This window comes from Phoxinus phoxinus, assembly GCF_949152265.1.
Source record: "Phoxinus phoxinus genome assembly, chromosome: 16".
Taxonomy (NCBI): domain Eukaryota; kingdom Metazoa; phylum Chordata; class Actinopteri; order Cypriniformes; family Leuciscidae; genus Phoxinus; species Phoxinus phoxinus.
In genome coordinates this window covers 7,012,389-7,035,940 of record NC_136891.1, presented here as the reverse complement: position 1 = coordinate 7,035,940, position 23,552 = coordinate 7,012,389, and the positions used below count along the sequence as shown (strand labels likewise).

The 23,552-nt window shown below is 36.5% G+C and overlaps 1 protein-coding gene across 5 annotated transcripts in view; it reads left to right on the top strand.

Moving 5' to 3' along the window:
- fam184ab (family with sequence similarity 184 member Ab) overlaps nucleotides 1-23,552 on the top strand; it is a 110,689-nt gene that overhangs the window by 28,656 nt on the left and 58,481 nt on the right. For all 5 annotated transcript variants that reach the window (XM_079584651.1, XM_079584652.1, XM_079584650.1 and 2 more), the window contains exons 3-9: nucleotides 1,045-1,467; nucleotides 4,530-4,665; nucleotides 8,714-8,895; nucleotides 12,837-13,022; nucleotides 19,185-19,307; nucleotides 22,100-22,261; nucleotides 22,817-22,938. In XM_079584651.1, the coding sequence (XP_079440777.1) occupies nucleotides 1,045-1,467; nucleotides 4,530-4,665; nucleotides 8,714-8,895; nucleotides 12,837-13,022; nucleotides 19,185-19,307; nucleotides 22,100-22,261; nucleotides 22,817-22,938 (1,334 nt within the window). The remainder of the gene's footprint in view (nucleotides 1-1,044; nucleotides 1,468-4,529; nucleotides 4,666-8,713; nucleotides 8,896-12,836; nucleotides 13,023-19,184; nucleotides 19,308-22,099; nucleotides 22,262-22,816; nucleotides 22,939-23,552) is intronic.

The following is a 23,552-nucleotide window of genomic DNA, read 5'->3' as shown; positions in this document are numbered from 1 at the left end:
TTATATATATATATATTACTACAAATATGAACCATCACTGAACTTACTTAAGCTGGACTATGATGCTATTTTCCTCTAGAAACAAACTTTGTTGCATTATTTTCCTGTTATCTCTGTAAAGCTGCTTTGAAACAATCTGACTTGAAGACTATGGGAAGATGGTTTGGTGCTTGTTAGATTCCAAAATGCATGTTAAAGCAACCCAATCTCAGAGTAGATGCAGTGTGGAGCAGAATTCCTGCGAACTGAACCGCTCCGAGACGCTGTAGACACTGGCAGATAAGGAGCTGCTTTTGTCTTGTCTAATGGCGCTTTTCCATTACCAGTACCAGCTCAGCTCGACTCGACTCGGCTCGCTTTTCGTTCCGTTTTCCAGATAGTACCTCGACAATAGTACCTGGTCGTCATAGCGACGCGACACACACCCGCTACCCACACACACAGGACAATGGAGGAAATCTAGTGTATGCTGTTTTACATAATATTAGTAATGGGTATATCACGCAATCTCTGGCCAAACTATTCAAAAATGTCAGGGATATTCAGGATACTCCGTCTGGCGCGTGGCAATGATGACGCAGTGAATAGTGACGATTCTCTCTGACCAATCAGCAGTCTGCCGTGTTTCCAACACATTTTAGTATCGCCTCAGCACGCTCAGAACCTCGCCGAAGTTGATATGAAAAAAAGTATCTGGAAGCAGGTACCGGTACAACTTTTACACAGTGGAAAACCAAGCAAAGGCGAGTCGAGTCGAGGCGAGCCGAGCTGGTACTGTGTAGTGGAAAAGCGGCATAAGAAAACAATGACACACTTCACTCTGAAACACGCAAAATTTATGGGAGGAGAATATTTAAATGAATCATGCAAGGTGATTTACTAAGGTTTGCGCTGGTCAATTTTCTGGTATTCACGCCATTATTTAATGCCCAAAAAAGCATGTCTTAAACGAAATGATCAGACTGTGTCTGATTACTCAATGGTTTATCTGTTTTTGCTGTTGTTGTTTTTTTACTTTGCCTCAAATAAATTTTGCTTTTACAGGTCCAAGACCTGCTTCGTTCACACCAAAGCCAGAACGCCAACTACAACAAAGACCAGGAGAAACTGGGCCAGCTTCATAAAGCGGAGGTGGATTCACTGACCGAAAGGGTTGAGGAACTGAAACAGGACAAGAAGCGTCTGGTGGAGGAGTACGAGGCCAAGCTAAATAAAGCCCAGGCCTTCTACGAACGCGAACTAGAGGCCATGAAGCGCACGCAGCAGATGACCGCAGAGAACCTGCTGGCCTGGAAGAAGACCGAGGCGGAGCTGAGGAAGGAGTTCCAGGCGCAGGAAGCAGCGCTCCAGAAGACTATGGGGAAGCTGCGCAGTGAACTGAAGAGAGTGCAGGAGGAGGCCAGGGAGAGCAGGGAGAAATCCCATAAAATGCAGTCCTCCCTCATTTCTGCAGAGAACAACATCAAGGTAAAGGCCACCGGATACATCACATGTCCTTTTTTTATGACATTAAATGATAGATGCAACACAAGCACTTTATGACTTTTCCCTTTCATTCTTGTATAGCAGTAAAGCTGCTTTGAAACTATGCATTTTGCTCCAAAATGTTCTTCTGTGGAACATACGATATTTTGAAGAATGTTGGTAAGCAACCAATGGTTCCCATTAACTTCCATTGTATTTTTTTGTCCATGCAATGGAAGTCAATAGCAAACAAAACTGTTTGGTTAGCAACATTCTTCGAAAAAAATAATAATGTGTGTGTTGTGCAGAAGAAATAAAGTCATTCCTGTGTGGAATAACATTAAAGTGAGTAAAGAATGACATAATATATATACTGTATATATATTTTTTTGGTAGACTATACCTTTAAATTAAATCAAATTAAAATGTAATATTACACATCAAAGGTTTGATTGGCTGTTTTTTCACTTTGTGTAGAATTTTACATTCGCTCAGAAAAGTAAATGACCTTTAAGCTTTAAACTTATGTTGCATGTTTAATCTCATTTTCTAATTTATCTAATAAGAATCATCTAATCTTAATAGTTAAAATGACAGCTAAACTCATACTTTTTTCCTTATACGCGTACCTGGTCACATTGTAAACTACTGTATTTTCTTGTCGAATATCTTGTTTAAATGCATCAAATGCAGTAAAATGGGTTACAAATGCTTTTTGATGCTGATTTAAACCTTTCAGAAGTCCCTTATCAACACATGTTGGAACAAATGCAGTATTTCCTAAACACTCTGCAGTGTGTTTTGAATAATTAAAATGACGTACACAGAACATCGGAGCAGTGAAAGTCAAACTAGCGCTTTGGTTTCATTCTGAACGCATCAGATGTTTCCGGCACATTTAGCAAAGAGGCTTCAAATGCAGTGGCACACATCCTGAGCTCTGAATTCTCCTTCAGATATCTTATGAAAGGAAAACACAATCAGCCGCCGCGGCCCTCCAAGGCATTTCTTGGACTTGTTTCTGAATGGAGCAACTGACTGACTGTAATTTATGGGTGTCATCAGAAGATACATGCTCGGCTTGAATTATAATGCGCTCGTTCAAAGGAACAATGATGGATTAATATTGTGTTTGTTTTATGTAAATCCTTGCTTTTGTGACACATTATAATGTCTATTTAATGGCAGTGTGCTGGGCCTGTGTTAATGCCAGTGTGCTGAGCAGATCTTTAATGGAATCGATCTTTAGTCACCGTGGCATTTTCAGACCGACGCTCATAATGATCCGACTCCCTGGGGTCTGTGCTAGTTTTTGTTAATCTATGCTGATCAAATGCTGAATTGCTCAAGTACGACATGTTTGTAGCGTCCACGTCACTTGGAGTATTTCGTTTAAAGAAAAACGGCATTAACAGGTGAAATCATTGAATTCAAATAGCCTGCAGTCGCAGTTTTGCAAATCAGAGAGCATTTCGATTCCCCAGGTGGAGGTTTTTACCCAATTACATGGTGCGGTTTTCCAGATGAGACTCAGTCACCTTATTAAAACATTTCCACAGGTCATTTTAGAAGGGCATTTTTATTGTAGCACCATGCAGACTTTAAAAATACTGTGAAAACAGAAATATTGTGAAATATTATAACAATTTAAAATGTTTTCTATTGAAATATTTTCACATTTAAAATGTATTCCTGTGATGGGAAATCTTCAGCATCATTTCTCCAGTCTTCAGTGTCACATGATCCTTCAGAAATCATTTTAATATGCTGATTTGCTGCTCAGGATGCATTTCTTATTATTATCAATGCTGAAAACAGTTAAGGAAACATGTTTGTAGAAACTGAAGCATTTTTTCAGGATTCTTTAATGATGAAATAAAAGTATTTAACATTATAACTGTCACTTTTGATCAGTTTAATAAATCCTTGCTGAATAAAATGATTAATTTCTTTATCAAAAACTACTAACCCCAAACTTTTGAAAGTTAGCATAGGGATGGATGGATGAACTATGAACCTGAATGTGCTTTATTAAATAAATATTGAATATATATATAATTTTTTTATATATATTTTTATATATATATATATATATTATTTATTTTATTATATATATATAGGGCTATATATTTAAGGCTGTTAAACGATTAATAGCATCCAAAATAAAAGTTTGTGTTTACATAATAAATGTGTGTGTACTGTGTATAATTATTTTATATATTTAAATACACACATGTTCATGTATATATTTAAGAAAAATGTGTTTATATATAAAATATTTATATTTATATATATATATATATATATATATATATACACACAGTATATACATGCAAATATTTCTTAAATATATACAAGCATGTGTGTATTTTTAAATATATAAAATAATTATACACAGTACACACACATTTATTATGTAAACACAAACTTTTATTTTGGATGCGATTCATCGTTTAACAGCCCTAATATATATATATATATATATAACACTCTCACTGCATCAGTTAATCCATCCGATTAGGAGTAAAAGAGTGTCTAACTTTTTCTTTACTGCAGAACATGACCGTTCAAGTTGTAATCGTAATCAAGAAAAATGCATGCATTTTCCTACAATTGATCCTTTCTTTCCCATTTCTTTTTGTTCTTTTTATACCAAAGAAACGTGTCTTTGGTATATAAAGGACAAAATAAATGTAATAAATGAATTCAGTGGGAAAGTGGAAGATGGTTTGCACGTGAGCTGCGCAATGGTGGAAGTGAAGGAAAAAGTTTGAAAGACAATGAGCGATGGCACCAGAAAGCGATGCAGGAAGTTGACAGCGAGAGCAGAGATGAAAGACAGAAAGAGATAATTCGACATGCACAATTAATGAGGAGGAATTTGATATCAGAGGAGACCCTGTGAGAGGAGCAAGAATGGAAAAAGTGACACGAGAGAAAGCGAGAGAGACAAAGGAAAGAAAGCACACGGTAGTTAAATATAGAGAGGCAGCTCAGTAATGAACGGAGAGCTGGAGAGGTGTTTCGGTCGTTATTCTGATTGATTTGTGTGTGTGCTTCTGCAGGATCTGCATAAACAGTTGGAGGAGGTGACCAAGGACACGGAGATTGTGGAAATCAGGCAGAGGGAGGCGGAGTGTGAGCTGGAGGCGTCCAGAGACCGAGTGCAACAGCAGGCCACCGAGATCCTGCTCAAAGCCAGTGAGATATACGAGCACCTCACACTCCACTCGGCTTCATTGATTCATCCTTCTATATTGCTTCAGGCTGCTAATCCATTACCAACATGCACAGCAGGCCTGTGCTCCGTTCAGAATGAAGTGCCTTCAAGTTCAAACTAAACTCCTCGGCGTGAATTCAATTTGAATTAAGGGAAGCAAACAGGATACAGAATATTGTAATTCAAACTAAAAAAATAAGTAATCTGAAGTATAATTATTAAATGAAATGCATATAGGTTAGCTGCTGTTTGTATAGTTTTTTTAAACTATTGTTATTGGCAGTGTTGTGTAAGTTGCTCATCTTCAACAGAGTAATTAGATTACTGCATTACTTCATTATTAGTATTATTGCATTACTTATTACTAATTACTATATTACTATACCATATCAACTTCGACCAGATACATGAAACCGCTCTTTTAATTCATTCAAAAATATAAAATTGACTCAAGTATTTAAATGGAGAAGTTTACTACGTTAAAAATACATTTTTACATACATTATGTTAAATCTTTGTTAACCTCATATTTTTATATTAATATGAATACTTATTATTATTAATATTACAAATCAATTGAAATGCATGGGTTAAAATTGTTAAAATAACTATTTTGAGGTTCAAATCTATTATTATTATTATCATTATTAATAGATTTTAACCTAAATATATGAGTTATTTTAACCCTTGCATTTCAAAAAATGATTTGTAATAATAATAATTACAATTATTACAATAATTTTTTGTAATAATGTGTGTATATATATATATATATATATATATATATTTTTTTTTTTTTTTTTAAATTTTTTTTATTGTATTTCAGAACTTAGATTTTAGATTCATACAAATATTTACAATCATTTTAGCCCAAAAAATATTAATAGTAATTATGTCAAAATCTATTGTAACTTCACAAATAAGACCTGATTCTGATTTTATTTGTATTTATCTATTTATCTTTATAATTTGCTATATTCAAACCTAAACAGTTGATCGGCTAAGAAGTACTGATTTTTCTTTTTAAGAAGAAGAAGAAAAACCTAAACTCATTATCAGAATATATTATTTGGTAAAAGGTTAACTGGATTTACTCATCAACGTGTCAAATGAGTGGCACAGCTCCATTAGCTGTTGTTGTTGACAGAAAAGTTTGGGGTTACGCATCAGCCCCTGGTATCCTGGCAACAGCAGATGTGTGTCCTAGCTGTGTTCATCACCCACATTCTGGAATGTTCCCTGAGGGAGGCAGAACCCAGCTGGACCTGTCACACCTAAATGCCAAACAGACTTCTGATCCTCTATCTGGGAGAAACAATAGGGTTTGAAGCGCTCAACTCGCACTCTGTCTGTGTTTAGTGTAATTACAGTGAGAATGTGCTTTCTGCACGCCATTAATGAATTTAACATGAAGCAGAAGTCGTTTTCTGAGATCTTTATCCAGACATGAACTCGGGTACGCATTGACCACTAGGCCATATTACTATCAAGTGCATTTCTTTTTAAATGTTTATGGTGAAATAAAGTGCAGATATCATTAACTCTAATGTAATTAACTTGGCTTAAACACAGTTTTATTAGTATAAAAGGCAAGAAACTGCAGAAACATGTAAGCATCACCAGAACAATCAAGGACACTTAAATTGAAGGAAGTCAAGGAAACTTGAATACTGCATCTCCCAATGCAATGCACCAAACTTGACCGTCCATTTCCAGTTTGACAAATGAACTGAAAGCAATAACATCCTCAAGTTTTACTCTTTCTTGCAGTGTTATTTTATATATAATAGCATAGTATTATTTAGAAGCTTATTTATTAATATTTTGAATTATTTTTATGCTTTTAGTTTTCATTTTAGTTTAATGTGCTTTTGTTTGTTTTTTACATATTTATAATTAGCTTTAAAAAAAATAATTTCAGTTTTTAGTAATTTTAGTACTTCAACCTAAACAAAAATTAGAAATGTTGCCTTGGAAACTAGCTGAAATTTCTTTATTTGTATTTAATGTAATCTTTGCTAAAATGTTTTAGTTTTAATCAAATATTTTCGTTTTATTTCAATTAACAGAAACACATTTGAAAAGTTTTAGATTTAGAAAATAACAACGCTGCTTTTTTTCATAGAATATTTATCATTTATTTTTTCAGTCTTATTTCAATTAATGAAAACAAATCTTTTTAGAAAATAACAACACTGCTTTTTTATTCATCTTTAGTTGCCAAAAGTTAATACATTTGTACACAAAATTGGAATTTAAAATGCTAAATAACTATTTTTACTGAATGCTGATCATTTAAATTGCTGAATTAAACATGCAGTATAATGTACCATATTTACTGTTGCATGCTGTTTAACATGCTATATTTAATACATACTATGCAAAATATATAAGATATAGCCTACTGTGCAGTACGCAGAATAAGCAGCACACTAGTATGTCATAGACCAGGGGTGCAAAACTCATGCTGTCTTCACGCCATGTCGTAATTGCTATAAATAAAGCTCTGTATGCTTTCGAATCGTTCTCGCGGTACTTTGATGTCTTACACGATCAGTCTGCACGGCGCCGCTTCAAGTCAAACATACTATGAATCTGCAGTGGTCAGGCGCTACAGCGGCCCACATGGTACTAGTCGTAGCTCTCAGAAAATGACAAGATTTGACGTTGTAAGTTCAACAAACACGTGAAGGCTATTTACATTTCAGAATCATGGCGTGTGAACGCACCTTTAGTTCCTGGAGGGCCAGAGTTTAGTTCCAACACACATACCTGTAGTTTTCAAATAAGCCTGAAGGACTTGATTAGCTGGATCAGGCAACACGATCTCATGAAAGTGCGTATCTATACCACAAATGTTATTTCTCGTGCCAATTATACGTGCCTTAAAAAAAAAAATTTGTTCACTGAAAACCCTTGGTTAGGATTAGGGGTGGGGAGTGCGTGCGTATTACACGTCATAAAGTGCGTATCATATGCACGCGAAAACTATTTACACATTCATGGTATAGACACGCACTTTCATGAGATTGGGGTGGATCAGGTGCAGTGGAGGGTGTGTTCACACTTCTAGTTCGGTTTGCGTAGTTCGTTTGGAGACCAAAAATAAACATTTAGTCCTGGTCCACTTAAGAGTTCACATTGGCATTTTAACACCAAACCTAAAGATACCAAACTTAAAGGCATAGGGATTTGTTCACAGCCTCATTGGTCTGCTTTTGTTACATATATTTCACGACGGAACTCACCGAACATACTAAACAATGCTGTGTTCTGGGCTAAATGGACTGGTGGTACTGTATGTGCGTAGCCTACATATGGTGAGCTTATAAAATGTGTAAAGGAGTCAAAACAGCGGCAAGAGTCAAAACAGCGGTCCCTCCGTCACACACAAACGGAGATCTGCTGCGAGGAGACGCTGTTCTGATCTTGTACTTCTGAACTGTGAGGGGCAACATTGCGACTACGACGAGAAAAAAAAAACGGTACGCTTGAGCATTCTGTCCCTTTTTAGGGTCGCATCTTGTGACATCATGTCCCGCTTTTGGTTTGATCACATGCCTTTGGTCCGTGTTGCGTTCATATTTAATTGGAACCACAACAGAGTTTCTTTGGAAGTGGACCGAGACCTATTTTTTCAGCGGTCTCAGTCCGCAGGATTCGAATGGCAGCGTTCACGTTTATTTAAATGAACCGCACTAACAGAGCAATCACACCAGGGTTCGTTTTAATCCAAGCAAACATGCCAAGTGTGAACACCTCTTTAACTAGGGTTGGAACTAAACTAAACGGGCCTGTGGAGTTTTGCACCCCTGCCATAGACGAACCATCAAGCCATTGCAGAGTAAGCAAACATCACTGGTGATAGTTCAAGTCTATGTGCTGTGTTCAGGTTCACAGTATTGGCAGTTAGAAAGGATCTTTGACCGTCTGCCCTCTACGGGGTATTTCTCCCATCTGCGTTAGATGACATTCAAAGCATTGACCCTCTTGTACAGCTCTAACTCCAGCTTTCTCTCTGCTGCTCAGGTCAGATCGGAAGCCTGCAGGCCACTCAGATGACTCACGAGGCGGTCATTCGGGATCTGGAATCGGAAAAGTCTCGTCTGAAGGACAAGGTGTTACGTCTGGAGGAGGAAAGAGGGGCATTGCAGAACAAATGTCAGACGCTGGACGAGAGGCAGAGACAGCAGGTCATCTCCCTGGAGAAGGTACGGATCAATTCGATGCAGTTTGCTGAATATGGATTCGTTTAGGCCCGCTTAGAGTGTTTGGACACTTTCTGGTTGTCAGACATCACAAGCGTGATACTAGCTGGATTCACACAGCAAAAATGACTCAGAAAAGGGAAGTCAAGAAAAGCTCTTGCAGCACTTTATGCAGATGCCACTTGGTTTGATGTTTTATATCTAATGCAATGACATTTTTAAGTGTCCAAATATGTTTTGAGGGCATGATTTGTGTTGCACCAAAAGATCGTGAAGCGTAGTTGGTGTGTGTGTGTGTGTAGGAGAGATGGAGCGAGGAAAAAAACGCTCAAGTTTGCAGAATCTGTAGCTCAAACATCAATCTTCTGCAGTAACATTTATTTCACATGAGTTCCTCTGAGACATCATTAGTTTTATGTTTAAAGCATATACAAGCCCATCTCTCGTGTTAAACACTAGCTGCTTTATCACAGCTAAATCCAGACCTCCATGTTTAATTCAAAACTCACTGCAAGACTTCAGAAAATATGTCTCTTTGTGGATGGTTGGTTTGATTGAATGGGAATTCTTATTTCTCAGTGGTTTCACTCAGCCCTGCAATCATTTTTCTTTTGCGGAGACAGCATGGCTATTTATTTGACTCGCTACAGTATGGCATTTCGTGCTGTTTTCACGCAACAATCTGCTCTAGCAGTTTGGCTTTTTGGCTGTCCTGTCGCATTTGGGTTTTGATTCATTATTAATACGTTGAGAGCCCCAATAAACAGATTGTGGGAATGTGGGCTTGTTTTTGCTCCTGAAATATCCCTCTCAGCAGTTTTAGAAATAGACTTTGGGAAACTTTTAAAAGAGCCATGGCGCAGTTCGCCCTGTGACGTGTTGCAATTACATTCCCCTTCTCTCTTCCCATAGCTTACGGTCATTCTCCCTTATTTTTGTCTATTAAATGAAAGTTTCTCTGAAAAAAAATACAAAAACTGTCACGGGGGCGGTACTCTTTCGGAAGGTACACCTTTGTACCTAAAGAGTGCATATTAGTACCGGTACCTCAAAGGTGTATATTGGTACCAAAAGTGTACACTAAGTACCTAAATGGTGCATATTAGAACCTTTTTAAAGGGTCCCAGTGAGAGCTTTCATTCCATTTTGCCTGAAAATGAACAATAATAAATGGCCATCGGACATGAGAATAGCTTCACAAACGGTAATACGTCTATATGTCTTGTTACACTAATTAATGTTTTTGTTGTTGTTGTTGTTGTTGTTTTACATAAAAGTGATAGTTCACCCGAAAAATAAAATTCTGTCATTAATTACAAATATAGTTCCAAAACCGCAAGACTTTCGTTAATCTTCGGAACACAAATAAAGATCTTTTTGACGAAATCTTACTTGAGAAATTTCTGTCCCTCCATTGACAGCCACGCAACTACCAATTTGACGCTTCAAAAACTTCATAAAGAAATCATAAAACTAATCCATATGAATTGAGCAGTTTAATCCAAATTGTCTGAAAAGACTCGATCGCTTTATATGATGAATATATTTAATGTAGGCTTTTATTCACAATAAAAAAAATCGATATATAATATTTAGTTGTTAAAATGTATTGATTGAAATAAATTTTAGTTATTTGATCTATTGATAATAAATATATATACCTGATTATTGTGTATTAAGAATGTATTCCGTTTACTAGAACTATTAATTATTATCAGTTTCTTGTTTTATTTAAGTATGACTTACAAATGTGCATCACATTAGGTTTGTTAATGTTAAAACTATGTAATCCTAATAGAAAGAAATGTTATATGCAAACATAAATTTTTTTATAAAGACTCCAATCCCCTGTTTCAATCCGTTCCGTTCACTCTGTTCCCTCTAGCTGTTTTGGAAATGTGGGAATGTGTGAACATTACCCTCATAAACACTTAACTGGTGAAACCAGCCTAATTTCAGCACTTCCGTAAGACCAACTGGTCAAATTTGCAAAAATATGTAGAATATATGAAGCATCATGTCTCTTTGGTCTGCTGCTGTGTGCTTGAATTTCAGGATAATTCCCCTTTGAAAAGGTTTCATCAATCTTTCTCTGTTTCTTTCTGTCGCCCACATCACAGTTTGTTTGCAGCACAGCCTTGAGTTAGGTGTTACTATGACAACACGCACTAAATAGAGCGGGAAAGCATTGTGGAGTGATTCACTTTGCCGACACTTCTGCTGGTCTTATAATAGGACGTTTATTTACTTGCGGGCAGTTGCCTCACCGTGTCAGTGTGGGCTTTGAAGGTGTCTTTCAGTTTTCACTGTTATACTTTTAGATTGGATTCATGACATTTCTGAACAAGAGGCAGTCTGAGTGTCTCTCATTGAGACCTGTTTGTTCCCTTTGCATAAACTGTACTCGAACTTTCACAGACTCTCAGACTTTCGGTTTGAATCCTGTTTATTCATGTGAATGTGAAAAGAGCCTTGTACTGGCTCTGTGGAATACTTGAGTCTGATTGGTTAATCGCGCCATCCATCGGTATGTTATTCCCCGATAACAACCTGTAAAAACTGCTAACACAGGCTCATCTGGTTTATTGAAGTCGCCGCTTTACGCTTGCTAGGAATGTTCTTCGTGGAGGTTTTGCATTTGGTGAGCTAATAAAATATTAAAACTCAAATAAAAATTTTGTGTACAGTTATTTAATTGTTTAATTATGTTAAGCGGGACTTTCTCTTTGTTGTTTCATACAAAGCAGCTGCTGCCATTTTGCCGTGATTTTTTTTTTTTTGTACAATGTAAAGGATTATAATTTTATTTTTATTTTTTAAAAAGTTTAATCTTAAATCAATATCTCTTATCCCCATAATTATGTATGTGGTGAAATACCATGTATACGTGGTAGGACTGTACTGCATCCATTAAATCTCCTTCAAGTTTGAACTTGCTGCTTCCTAGTAACTGTTCTCTCCAAGGAAGCTTTGCGTTTAAAGAGCTGATCAAATATTTCAACAGATCAATATTTCATGTCTAATTATTTACTTATGTGGCAAGTAGCCACGTAATAAGCGGGATAACGTACATCCAGCCGGTTCGCGTCGGGGTCCTGATCACCCTATCGAGGCTTATTCTGCAATAACAACCAGCTGGATTACATTATTCCTTACATATTGTTGTTTTTATTTTTGATCAAATAAATGCAGCCTTGGTGAACATAAAATACATTTTAAACGGTTGTTTAAATAGTCATATAATAAATGGAAATAAGAAATATTCAGAAACTGTAACACAATTTTAAAGCTACACTGTGTAGGAATTACTCCCATCTAGCGGTGAAATTGTATATGACTACCAACTGAATATTACTTTCTAGCCCCTCCTATTCCGAGTGCGCTTTAACTTCTACGGTGGCCGCATTATTTCAAATCCGCCGGCAGTCGTGGGTAATCGCCCCCTCGCATTCGTCACGGTGCCACTGAGTGTAAAAACGCGAAAGGCGTAGCTTGAATTTCCCGGTATGTCCCTCTTTGGCTAATGTATTTTCAAGATGGAGGCGCAACATGGCTTCCGCCATTCGAGCAGCTCACCCGTATGTATTATAAATGGCAGGTTCTACGCTTACGAGAATACTTGTTTAGTTGGTAGAAGTAATTATACATTAATGAGCACATATAATTTTGAAAGAACAACGTGGTTTTTGCTAAGAATCAACTTAAAAATTACACAGTGTAGCTTTAAAAGTGCTAATAAACAAATACAAATGCAACAGATGGACAATAATGAAATTTGTGACAATAATGAAATATACTCTCTCTCTCTCTCTCTCTCTCTCTCTCTCTCTATATATATATATATATATATATATATATATATATATATATATATATATATATATTATATGTATAAGCATCAGACCATGTTTTAAATACATTTATCTTTTCATTTTTCTCAACAGTCACTTCGAGAGGAAAAGCAGATCTATGAGAAGGAGCTCATAAACTTGCGTGTCAGATATGAAGAGGATACGGCTCACTTTAAGGATACCCACAGCCGGGCGGTGGAGGATCTCTCCAGGAAGCACCGGGCCGCTCTGGAGAACACACAGAGCATCTCCGAGAAAGAGAAGAACCGCCTCCTGTCTGTGAGTGAACTCTGTCACATCGCTGTCAGCTGTGCCCACATACAACTTTTTAAACGCTCTCAGCTGTCCTGTCGACATATCAGCATGACTGCACTTCAGACGGAAGATGTAACTCGCTGTCTAGCATCAGTCAAGAGGTGTCACCTTGAGAAAGAACAGGACGCACCTTTGAGTGCAAGTGGAAGATCAGGGAGAACAATTGCAACAGATTCAGGATTAGAGAACATGTACATTTTTTATTTGAGTTTTGAAAAAAACACAATTATTAGTATTTATTTAAAAGCACACAAGGATCCAGTCTGTCTGCTGAGATAATAATCAGGTACAGAGATAGATGAAAGTTGAGCCAAAATACTGTTTTAGATGTAGTGATACAAAACTATGTTTTATAAACATATATTTTATTTATTTCGTTTGTTTGAATGTTCGTTATTTAGTTAGTTTTCAGTGTTGTTGTTAACTCAAACTAGAATTGCTCAAAAAATGTTTTTGGAAATTTAAATCAAGTATAAATATTAGATTAAAATCTTAAATGTAAATATATATATATAAAATTAGAAAAAAGTAACTGAAATAAATTGAAAATAAACATAAAATAAGTTGAATTTGAAGTGCTAAAATTGAAATACAATAAATTGAAGATACATACATTTAAAAAAATGACAAAAACACTTTAACTTACTGTAAACTAAAATTAAAATATAAACAGAAAATATGACAATAATAGCTCGTTCAAAATATGACAAAAACACTTTAACTTACTGTAAACTAAAATTAAAATATAAACAGAAAATATGACAATAAAAGCTCGTTCAAAATGTGAATACATTTTTTAATAGCATATAAATAGTATGAAAATAACACCGGCTAAACTTATTTAAACGTTTTTATTTTTTTATTTTGTAAACACAAATTTGCTGCGAAATGCTTAAGAGTTTGATCAACACCAAAAGATAGGGAAGTGTATTTTCCTGCTTTTTTAAAGTTTTATTTTGGTATCCTAACTTTTTTGCCCCGCACTCTTAAATATCAACTGCAACTCTAAGACTGCTGAGATTACACTTCAAGTCTTAATGCACAGATCTGATCTTTTGACCATATCCGATATTGTGTCCCGCCCGTTTACATTCACTTTAGACACATCTGATTTCTGTGTTTACATTAATCCCCGCCCAAAACGATTCTGTTGGTGAACGCTTTACTATGCGACATGATTGACCCTCTGGTCTTGAATGGCCATACTAAAATTATTTCATATTTCGCGTCAGGTGCCATGATTTATTAAAAGCTGTCAAGGATGTTTGCAGCGCAAAATCTGACAGAACGGATATAGACCGGAAAATAATGCTAATTTTCGATTGTTATTTTATTAGCGCGGTAAGATTTCATTTATGTGAATGAATTCGATGGGAATTAACGTGAGTGAGATTGTGAGAGTGTGAATTACCCTGTGTTCATTAGTTTATTTACAAAAACAGTGTTATGATGTCATTGCTGAGAAGTAGCCCATACTGCAGCTTTCAGTAGCAAAGCTGTTTTATTAAAAAAAATCACAGGGCGGGGTTTGAAACCCAGTTTCTATGCTCCTGAATGTGTCTGTTCGCAGGGAATTTCTTAACTATAAAGTTTCCACCCCAGTACATTTTTTTTTTGAGTTTTCCTTGTGAGAACACAAGGCAAGTCTGCTTCATAATACGACATTAAAAAGCTATCTTTGTGGCCAAACGCATCGTCCTCGCCTTGTGGTGGCTTGGAATTCAATTCGGATATGCGTGTTTAGACGTAGGTCAGATGTCCAGATATCGGATATGTATCTGATTTGAAAACCTCATTTGAAAGTGGCTCAGAACGGATGCTAAAAAAATGGGTTCTGGGATTTTTTGTGACAGTGTGAACGCATCTTAACATATCTTACACTTAAATAAATAACTACTAAAGTTGTTTAAATGCATCTTTTTGGTCATGTCTTATTTTGCCTAGGGCATTTAAGTGAACCAGAACTGCCACTTCAAATAAAAAAAAGCAGGTGCATGATGCCTCTGAAAGCACCAGATCATTTTCTAAAGAACTAGAGAATAAATGTTGTTTGTGGAACTTTAGGAGTTTGTTTTTAGTGGTCGATTGATATTAATGGCCGGTGGGCGGTATTTATATTATTACTTAATATTTAATAAATTAGAATTAAACCTTTCAAAAAATCTGAATTATTTTTTTAAATAGCAGACTAGGCTTAAACCTAGTCCTAGACTAAAATGCATGTTTGAGCTGGTTTAACTGAAAGCAACTTGCACTGACATATCTCAAAATATGTCAATGCCATTGTTTTGTCTCAAGATGCACACCAGTAATGTTTTTTCTAAGGCACGTTTATAAAATTCACTTAAATGTTCTAATTAAACTAAGGCCTTATCCTGGTTTAATCTAAGCCTTGTCTGTGAAACCAGGCCATAGTGTTTGCCTTTTTAGTAGCCAACTAATAGGCCTAATAGAAAAACAAACGCTGTAATACTTTATCATATACCATTTGCTTTCTTAGTGTTGCTTTCTAACTAAATAGGACTATTAAACAGAGACCGCAAACTAATGAAGACGGAGAAACCGACGTTTAAAAAATGCCAAATATCAGCCGCTAGAAGTTAACTTTAGTGCTTCATTGATCCCCATGGGGCAATTAGTTTAACTTGTCATGGTGCTTCACATATAACACTTTAACACATACAATATATATATATATATGGGCGATATGTAGATCAACCAATAATCATAGTCCCTAGCTTTTCTCTACTGTTTTTTGGAGTGTGTGTGAGTGCAAAAACACTAATCCAAGTGCAGTACCCAGCCCTGCTTCCTTGCCTCGTTTGGCACAACAGCGCAAATTCATCTCACACACACACTCTCACCTCCGTCCTGCCTCCATCCAAAGTGTCCCAGACAAGACACACTCGATCTTCATTGATTTAACAATGAAAGGCATAACTGTTATTTCACTGATCAGCGGAGACAGGTTCGTAAATAGCAAACGTGATGACTAAACCGTCTGTTTTGATTCCTCTAGCCGATAGCATATGAAATGAAAGCCTAGAAAGCGGCACTGAATTGACTCCGTCAGAGCGCAATCTGTCACCCTCCCTCAAAATAGGCAGCTGCCAGCAGCCCGGCACATCCATATCCATACAGTTCACAACTACTTAATCTTTGCGTAATTATAAATCACACACAACAGATTGTTAGCTGAACATAGCAGAGCAGCAGTGAGATATTTCTCTTTCCTGTTCAGAGATCGTCCCAGGGTGTGTGTGCATTTTCAGCTCACTGAAGCCAAAGTCTAATGAGGATGTTGACTAATGTTTTTGTTTCATAAAAAAAAAACTATCCAAGGCACTCGAATATTAGTTTTTAGAAAGATATAAAAAAAAACTTTATTATTTCATGGCATACATTTTAAAAGCAGGTGACAAGCAACCTAATACGCGTTGCGGCCAGTAAGCCTTCATCAGGGTATCTAATGCAAAAACAAATGTTAGAAATGCTAAGCTTTCTCCAGATACTATTGACCCTTTCAGTTGATACTTACACTAGCATCCAAATGCAAACAGTGTGGTATCATAATAACGCATGTAGTTTCTACATACTCAATCGTATTTACATTTCCCATACCTTTCGAATGTAGCATGCATGCTAATGTAACGGATCTAATTTTCTCACTTGAACTCATTCTGAAAAGTTCCCTTCACGCTTACACAGATTACACCCGCTCAAGCCGGCCCGCTCCGCCTGTACCACCTGCTGTCAAACCTGCAAGAGCCTTTGTGCCGGTGGTGGGCATCGCCCGTGATGCCGCAGCAGCAACCGGTTAATCACATTACTGCTTTGGGCTTATCTCACCGACGCCGTAGCGCCCGCTACTCTCAGAAATGGAAATGTAGTTTGAAAAATTGAGGCGCAGATGAATAATCAATGAGAGTGGCCTCTGTTAGAGTGTGCCGCTGACTCACAGTCTTGTACAGGAGCGGCATGACGACCGCGCTCACGTCCTATTTTAGAAGAAGCCTAGAGCCCCTCTCTCTTTCTCTTCTTTATCTTTCTTTTCCAGAGCGCATTCGGTGTGTCCGTAGTGTGTTTGTTTGGTGACTCACTACTCTGATGGCAGACCTTGTGGCATTAGAAGAACCTTTATTTTGGAAACCTCCACAGAATAGAGCCCCATGTGCGCGATGTATTTTAGATGTCCTGGGAAGGAGATCACAACTGGATTCTACTTAATTGGACATGGATCACAGCATGGATCCATTTTTACCATCTTAACGCATGTCACCGAGGCACAACCGGGACCCTCGAGAGGTGCAATTTGCATATTTGTGTGCCTCGAATTGGGGATGGAGTGAATTATGCACACCTGCCGGCTATACCGAGCGCTCAGCCCATTTGCTCGTCTGTGCTAACCATCAATTTTTTAAACAGGCGTACTTAAGACCTCTTTCTCCTCAAGGCCCACGCGCCCGCACACGCACAGGATTTTCACTGCCTGTTCTTTTAGGTGATGTGTTTATGAATACGCACAGAAATGAAGTGACGTGGGTTTGATTCGTTGTGGACTTTCATCAACATGTGCAATGAGCTCGCCGCTGCTCTTTATAATGAGCGGGAGAGATTATCGCGTCTCTGTCATCCTTCATTTGTCAACATCGATCGCTCTGCTCTTTCATATCGTCCTTGCTTCTTTTAGTATATGTTAGGATAATATCATGCATTGTTCAGAAAGGAAACAAGATTGACCGTTTTAGACTTTAATTTTACAATAGCCTTGCAAATACTGTATATATATTTCACAGTATCCTATATATAATATATCCCATATATATTCCATATATTCAGCAAGAAAGCATTACAGTGATACATTGTTTTGTTTTTTTGAAAATTGTGTAAAATTGTATTTTAAATAAATGTTTCTATATTTCTAAGTATCTTGAAAATACTGTTCCACAAAATTAGGCATTACAACTTTTTTCAGCTTTTATCATGATAAGAAATGTTTCTTGAGCAGCAAATCGGCATATTAGAATGATTTCTGAAGGATCATGTGACACTAAAGACTGGAGTAATGATGCTGAAAATGCAGCTTTGTCATCATAGGAATTAACTTATTAAAATATAAAACTGTCATTTTAAATTGTAATAATATTTCACAGTATTAATGTTTTTACTTTTTTTATTAAATGCAGCCTTGGTGAGCAGAAGACACTTCTTTCAAAAACATTGAAACATCTTAATGACTATTCATTTATTTCTTCATTTTGCCTCTTTATATATATATATATATATATATATATATATATATATATATATATATATATATATATATATTAGGCTATATCAATCCAAGTCAATGGGAGATATTCTAATTTCAATTTTAAATATCTGCAAAACAAAGTTTAATGAAGTGTCTACATTTAGCGGCTCAGGCTGAATTAATTACATATTTTTAATTCTTAGAGTTAGGATGTATAACCAGAATATTTGAGGAATATTAGTTCAGTACTACCTTGAAAGCGCAGTAATAAGACCCATTGTGTCCTCTGACTGTGGTGGGCAGGAAACAATCAAAAATTGCATTTCGTTCTGTAAATGTCACAGGATGGCTATGATTAGTTTCTGTATTATTATTTTCGAGGTGAGGTCTAGAAAGCTGAAGAATCTTATTATGAATAATATGCAGTTATTAATTTCTTCTCATGCTTTGTTTTTGCATTGCAAATCTTGTCATCTTATTTCTTCCTACTTCCTGAGACAGATATTAAGTGGATTTCCTAAGGCACTACCCTGACATGTTTGAAATTAAGTTTTCAGACGGTTATGCCTTCAAAATGCCACAGCCTAAAAAAGAATGTTATCATGATTAAAGGAATAGTTCATCCAGTAATGAAACTTCTGACGTTATTTACTCATCCTCGTGTTGTTTCAATCCTGTATGAGTTTCTTTCCTCGTATGAATTCGGAGCGACATGAGGTTGAGTGAATGACAGAATGTTCTTTTGGGTGAACTATAACTTCAAAATGAGAAGTAATAGTCTACATGGTTGTCTTATCTCCAGTAACAAAAATTGTTTCACACGTTTGTAAGCGCTCGTCATTTTTAATCGGCGTCTTCTGTTGGACTTAAAGGAGATGGAGGATCAGTTCGAGAAGGAACGTAACTCTCTAGAGGAACAGAAGAGCCTTTTGCGAGAGGAACTGGACAATATACGAGAGGAGCTCAGTGCCAAACTCAGCATGGCCAACAGTGAGGTACGGTAATGTGTGTGCTGAAACCTTCATTTAGGCCATTTACAATCAGTAAAACACTGATCATTGACTACGTTTAGACCTACACCAATGATTATTGATAAAAAAATTAAAAAAATCACATTAGAGTAAGGACTTAATCACAGTAAGATGTTTACATGACACAAGCAAACCTTTTCACTCCTGTTCGCATGCAGTTTTCATTATTTTAATTATTCACTAAGAATTGTGGTTTATTCACATACCCCAAATACACAGCACAAAGGATGACCTCACATATAGTAGATGTGTGTTACTGGCCACTGTTGTAATCTACTTACATAAATTGCAAAACATTTCTATGGGCGTATTGGATTTTTTCAATGACGCAATGTCTTCAATTTGGTATTTTCAACGATCAATATACTTATCGACATGAACTCTGCATTTAAAGGTGGAAAAATAAAAGTGGACTGTACTGAACCATAAAAATACCATATGTTTGCATATATTTAGGAAAAATGCTAAGTTTACTGTTTTTCTGAAGAACAATGGTACAGCCAGTTGTTGTGCGTTCCTTGTCGGAATATCTGTTTTTTGTTTTGGACTGCGTGTTCCCGCCCGGCGCCCACTGCCAATTTACCCAACAGTATTTAGACACCCCAGGTTGCCAGTTGGTGGAAAACACAGCGTATTGCAGCCAGCAAACGAACTGGGTCAGAGTACACTTTTTTTATGCTGTCCCTCGCTAACTTCCCTCCATCTCGTTCACTCAGATGTGTGTCACAGGGATTCTCTGAGGGGAAGTTCTTGGAAGTTTTTCGACTGTATGTCTAAAAGTGGAGTTAAACACAGCCGTAAAATATGATGCCGCCTTTACCGCTACATAACAGCATCATCCGTGAACATCACAAAGACATGTGCAGTTTGTCAGATTGGAATAGATCTGGTTACAGTGTTTACATGCCTGTTCATAGCAATTAAAATCGGCATACGCCACATATTTTACTATAATTATGGCTATGGCTTAATCGCATCAATTTGATCGAAGTAAAGTAGGATAAAGTTCAATCGCAATATTGCCTAAATCTCATTATAATCGTAGTATGAGGGTGCATGTAAATGCATGTAGTCATTGTTAGGAACTCTATTGCCCATTCTTTTCAAAACCCTGTGCTGTCTCTGTGAAAGTGATTTAGCAGGTAGAAAGGAAGGCACGGAAGCAGAGGGAGGTGGTGATTAATTTCAGTGTCATGTGTTTACCATCTCATTAGTCTCAATGTGTTTTAATGGGCTTCCAGTAGTACACAAATCTGGCTGTGTCCCATAGCTGCAGCATCACTGATCATTCAATTTAGCCATGTTTCATTTACTTTGAGTCATGCTTGATGAGCACATTAAACTCTGAACTTGCTGGAAGATCCATCTTAAGATGATATCTGTGTTTTAAAAAATGGTAGCTGTGGTTTCTAGCTGATCTAAGCTGGCCATTAGCTCATTAATCATCGAGTACCGTATGTTCCACAATCCAGCCTGACCACATAAGCTGGTAATGACTAGCTGGTAGCTGGTTTGTTGCTGGTCAAAGATGATGACCAGCTAATGACCAGCTTCTTGCACCATCTAGAAACCAATTATCCACCTAGGCTACGTATTTAGCCATGCTGCCCACCTGAAGGCTGTTTCAAAATAGTTGAGTTGAGTCTTAAAAAGCACTGTATCATTGACTATTTGTGTGTTGTGTACATTATGTTTATGCGCTTTAGAGAATCTAGGTGTTGATTTAGAAACATGCTAACATCAACATCTGTATTGGATTGAACTTTAAGAATGTGAGAGACCTTTAACGGTTAATGAAAAGCATCTTTAATCAGTCACGTACAAGGTTACATTTCGGTTAGAATGCCGTCTTTAGAAGTTACCCTGCTGATTTTCTGGTCCTAGCTGGTTTTTCTAGGCTGGTCTTCATATGTTTTAGCTGGGTGAAAAGTAAAACCCCTCTTAAGCCCAGTCAACAGACCCACTGGGAGCTGTTAAATAGCTGGTTTAAGCTGTTTTCAGCAGAGTAGCTGCTTATGTTGCACATTAGGGTATGACAGTTACAGTTATTTATTTTACAGTTGTTTAATCATTAGTACAAGGTTTAACAAATGTGCAAAAAGAAAACAAAAGGTAATTAATAATATAAATATAAAAATAAAAAAAATCTATATATTGTGTATTGAGTGGATTTTTTTTTTATGTGCGAAACCTGTATAACAAGGTACATATTAGTAATTAATAATATATTTACTAATTAAATATATAAATAATTAAATTTTTGTATTCTGATTTATCATATATATTTATTTAATAGTTAACAATGATGGTAAGTTACACTTTACAATAACGTTCATTAGTTAACATTAGTTAATGTATTAACTAACATGAAGTAACAATGAGCAATACATTAGTTACAGTATTTATTCATCTTTGTTAATGTTAGTTCATAAAAATCCAGCTGTTCATTGTTTTTTCATGTTAGTTCATAGTGCATTAACTAATGTTAACAAATGCAACCTTTGATTTTAATAATGTATTAGTAAATGTTGAAATTAATATTAACTAAGGTTAATTAACGCTTATTAGTATTGTTCATTTTAGTTCATGTTAACTAAAGTACTTAACCAATGTTAACTAATTAACCTTATTGTAAAGTGTTACCACAATTATTGATATTTTTATTGCATTGCATTGCCTCATTCATACAGTTTCCTTAAAGTGAACACCGAGAACAAGCATCTGCTCAAAAGCAAGTAACTTGTACTGTTCCTCAGGTGAGTCGACTCCAGGAGCTGGTGAAGCAGGGAGAGCAGGGACTCGGTTCTGCTGAGGGACACATCTCCAATCTGAAGGACGCCCAGAAGAAGCTTCTAGAAGAACTGGATGCCACGCGAGCCAGACTCCGAGAGACCAGCAACCTCCTAACGGCGCTTCAGGTCTATTACCAAAAGCTATTACTCTAAAAAAAAAAAAAAATGAGAATGAGACTTCATACTTCAAAGTCACGCAACTCTGCCAGTGCGGCCAGTTTCGAAGGCTTTTTTTTTATTTTATTAAAGATGATGTGGGTAATTTTCTACTGCTTTTGCTCAGTTTCCATGAATAGCTTCTAAAAAACACCTGCAGTGAGTTCATCATTTTGAGATGTGTAATAGGTGCTCCTGTTGAATTACACCCACCTGCGTTTTTGGCCCCTGTGTGACACTTCATTAGAGAGGCCTCTTCATGGTTCCTCTTCCTCTGTCCTTGACCTGAAACACAGGTTATCTGAGTGGCCATGCATAATGAATCATACATGTGTGTACGTGAGAAAAGATCTGAGCGAGTTGAGAAATGAAAATGGATTTCCATCTCCTGGCCCCGGTATGATTGATAGCTGTGAAGAAGAGCCCTCCCTCTCGTCCTGAGTGCCGCGTGTCAGACCTCACAATTACAGGTCATGTGCTTAATGGCTCATCAGAGCTAATGTTCGCTCTCGTTCTTTTCCCCAGGGAGAGATGGAGACTCAGAAACAACAGCATGATGCCAAACTCATCTCCACCAAAGAGGAAGAGAAGCTCAAAATGGATAAGATGGCCCTGGAGCTCGAGCTGAAGTGGACCGAGACACTCAGGTAAGAGCACATGTTTCAGTGTTACATGAGTGGGAGTTTTCGGAAGCAGAGATATTTACTCATCATGTCATTATCAAAATATGGGGACTAACCTGTCCCTTAAAAAGACTTAAAAGTAAAAAAAACTATAAAACTCCATATAAAAGGTATATTTCTCTAACATAATTGTTCATTAAATCCATCCATCTGACAAATTTTCCTTTGGGACACCTTAACCTTAGTGCAAGGTCCAACAATTGTGCAAAATAATAAAATATATAAAAAAGTATAGTATTAATAAGTCCGCTGTAAAAGTAAAGTAGAAATAATTTAGTATTTGTATTCTAAATAATTCATTATAGTGTATAATGTAAAATAGATAATAATAATAATAATTAAACATTTATTTATTTATTTATTTGACATTAGTACAAGGTCCAACAATTGTTTGTTTGCTTGACTAATTATGTTTATTGGTGCAAGGTCCAACAATTGTGCAACAAATTAAATAAAATAGTAATTAAGAATATGTTGTATTCTAAATAATAATTTATATAATGATTTATATTGATTTACAACGTAAGATATATAATAATAATAATTAAAAAAGCCATTATTTGTTTGCTTTTTTTGTT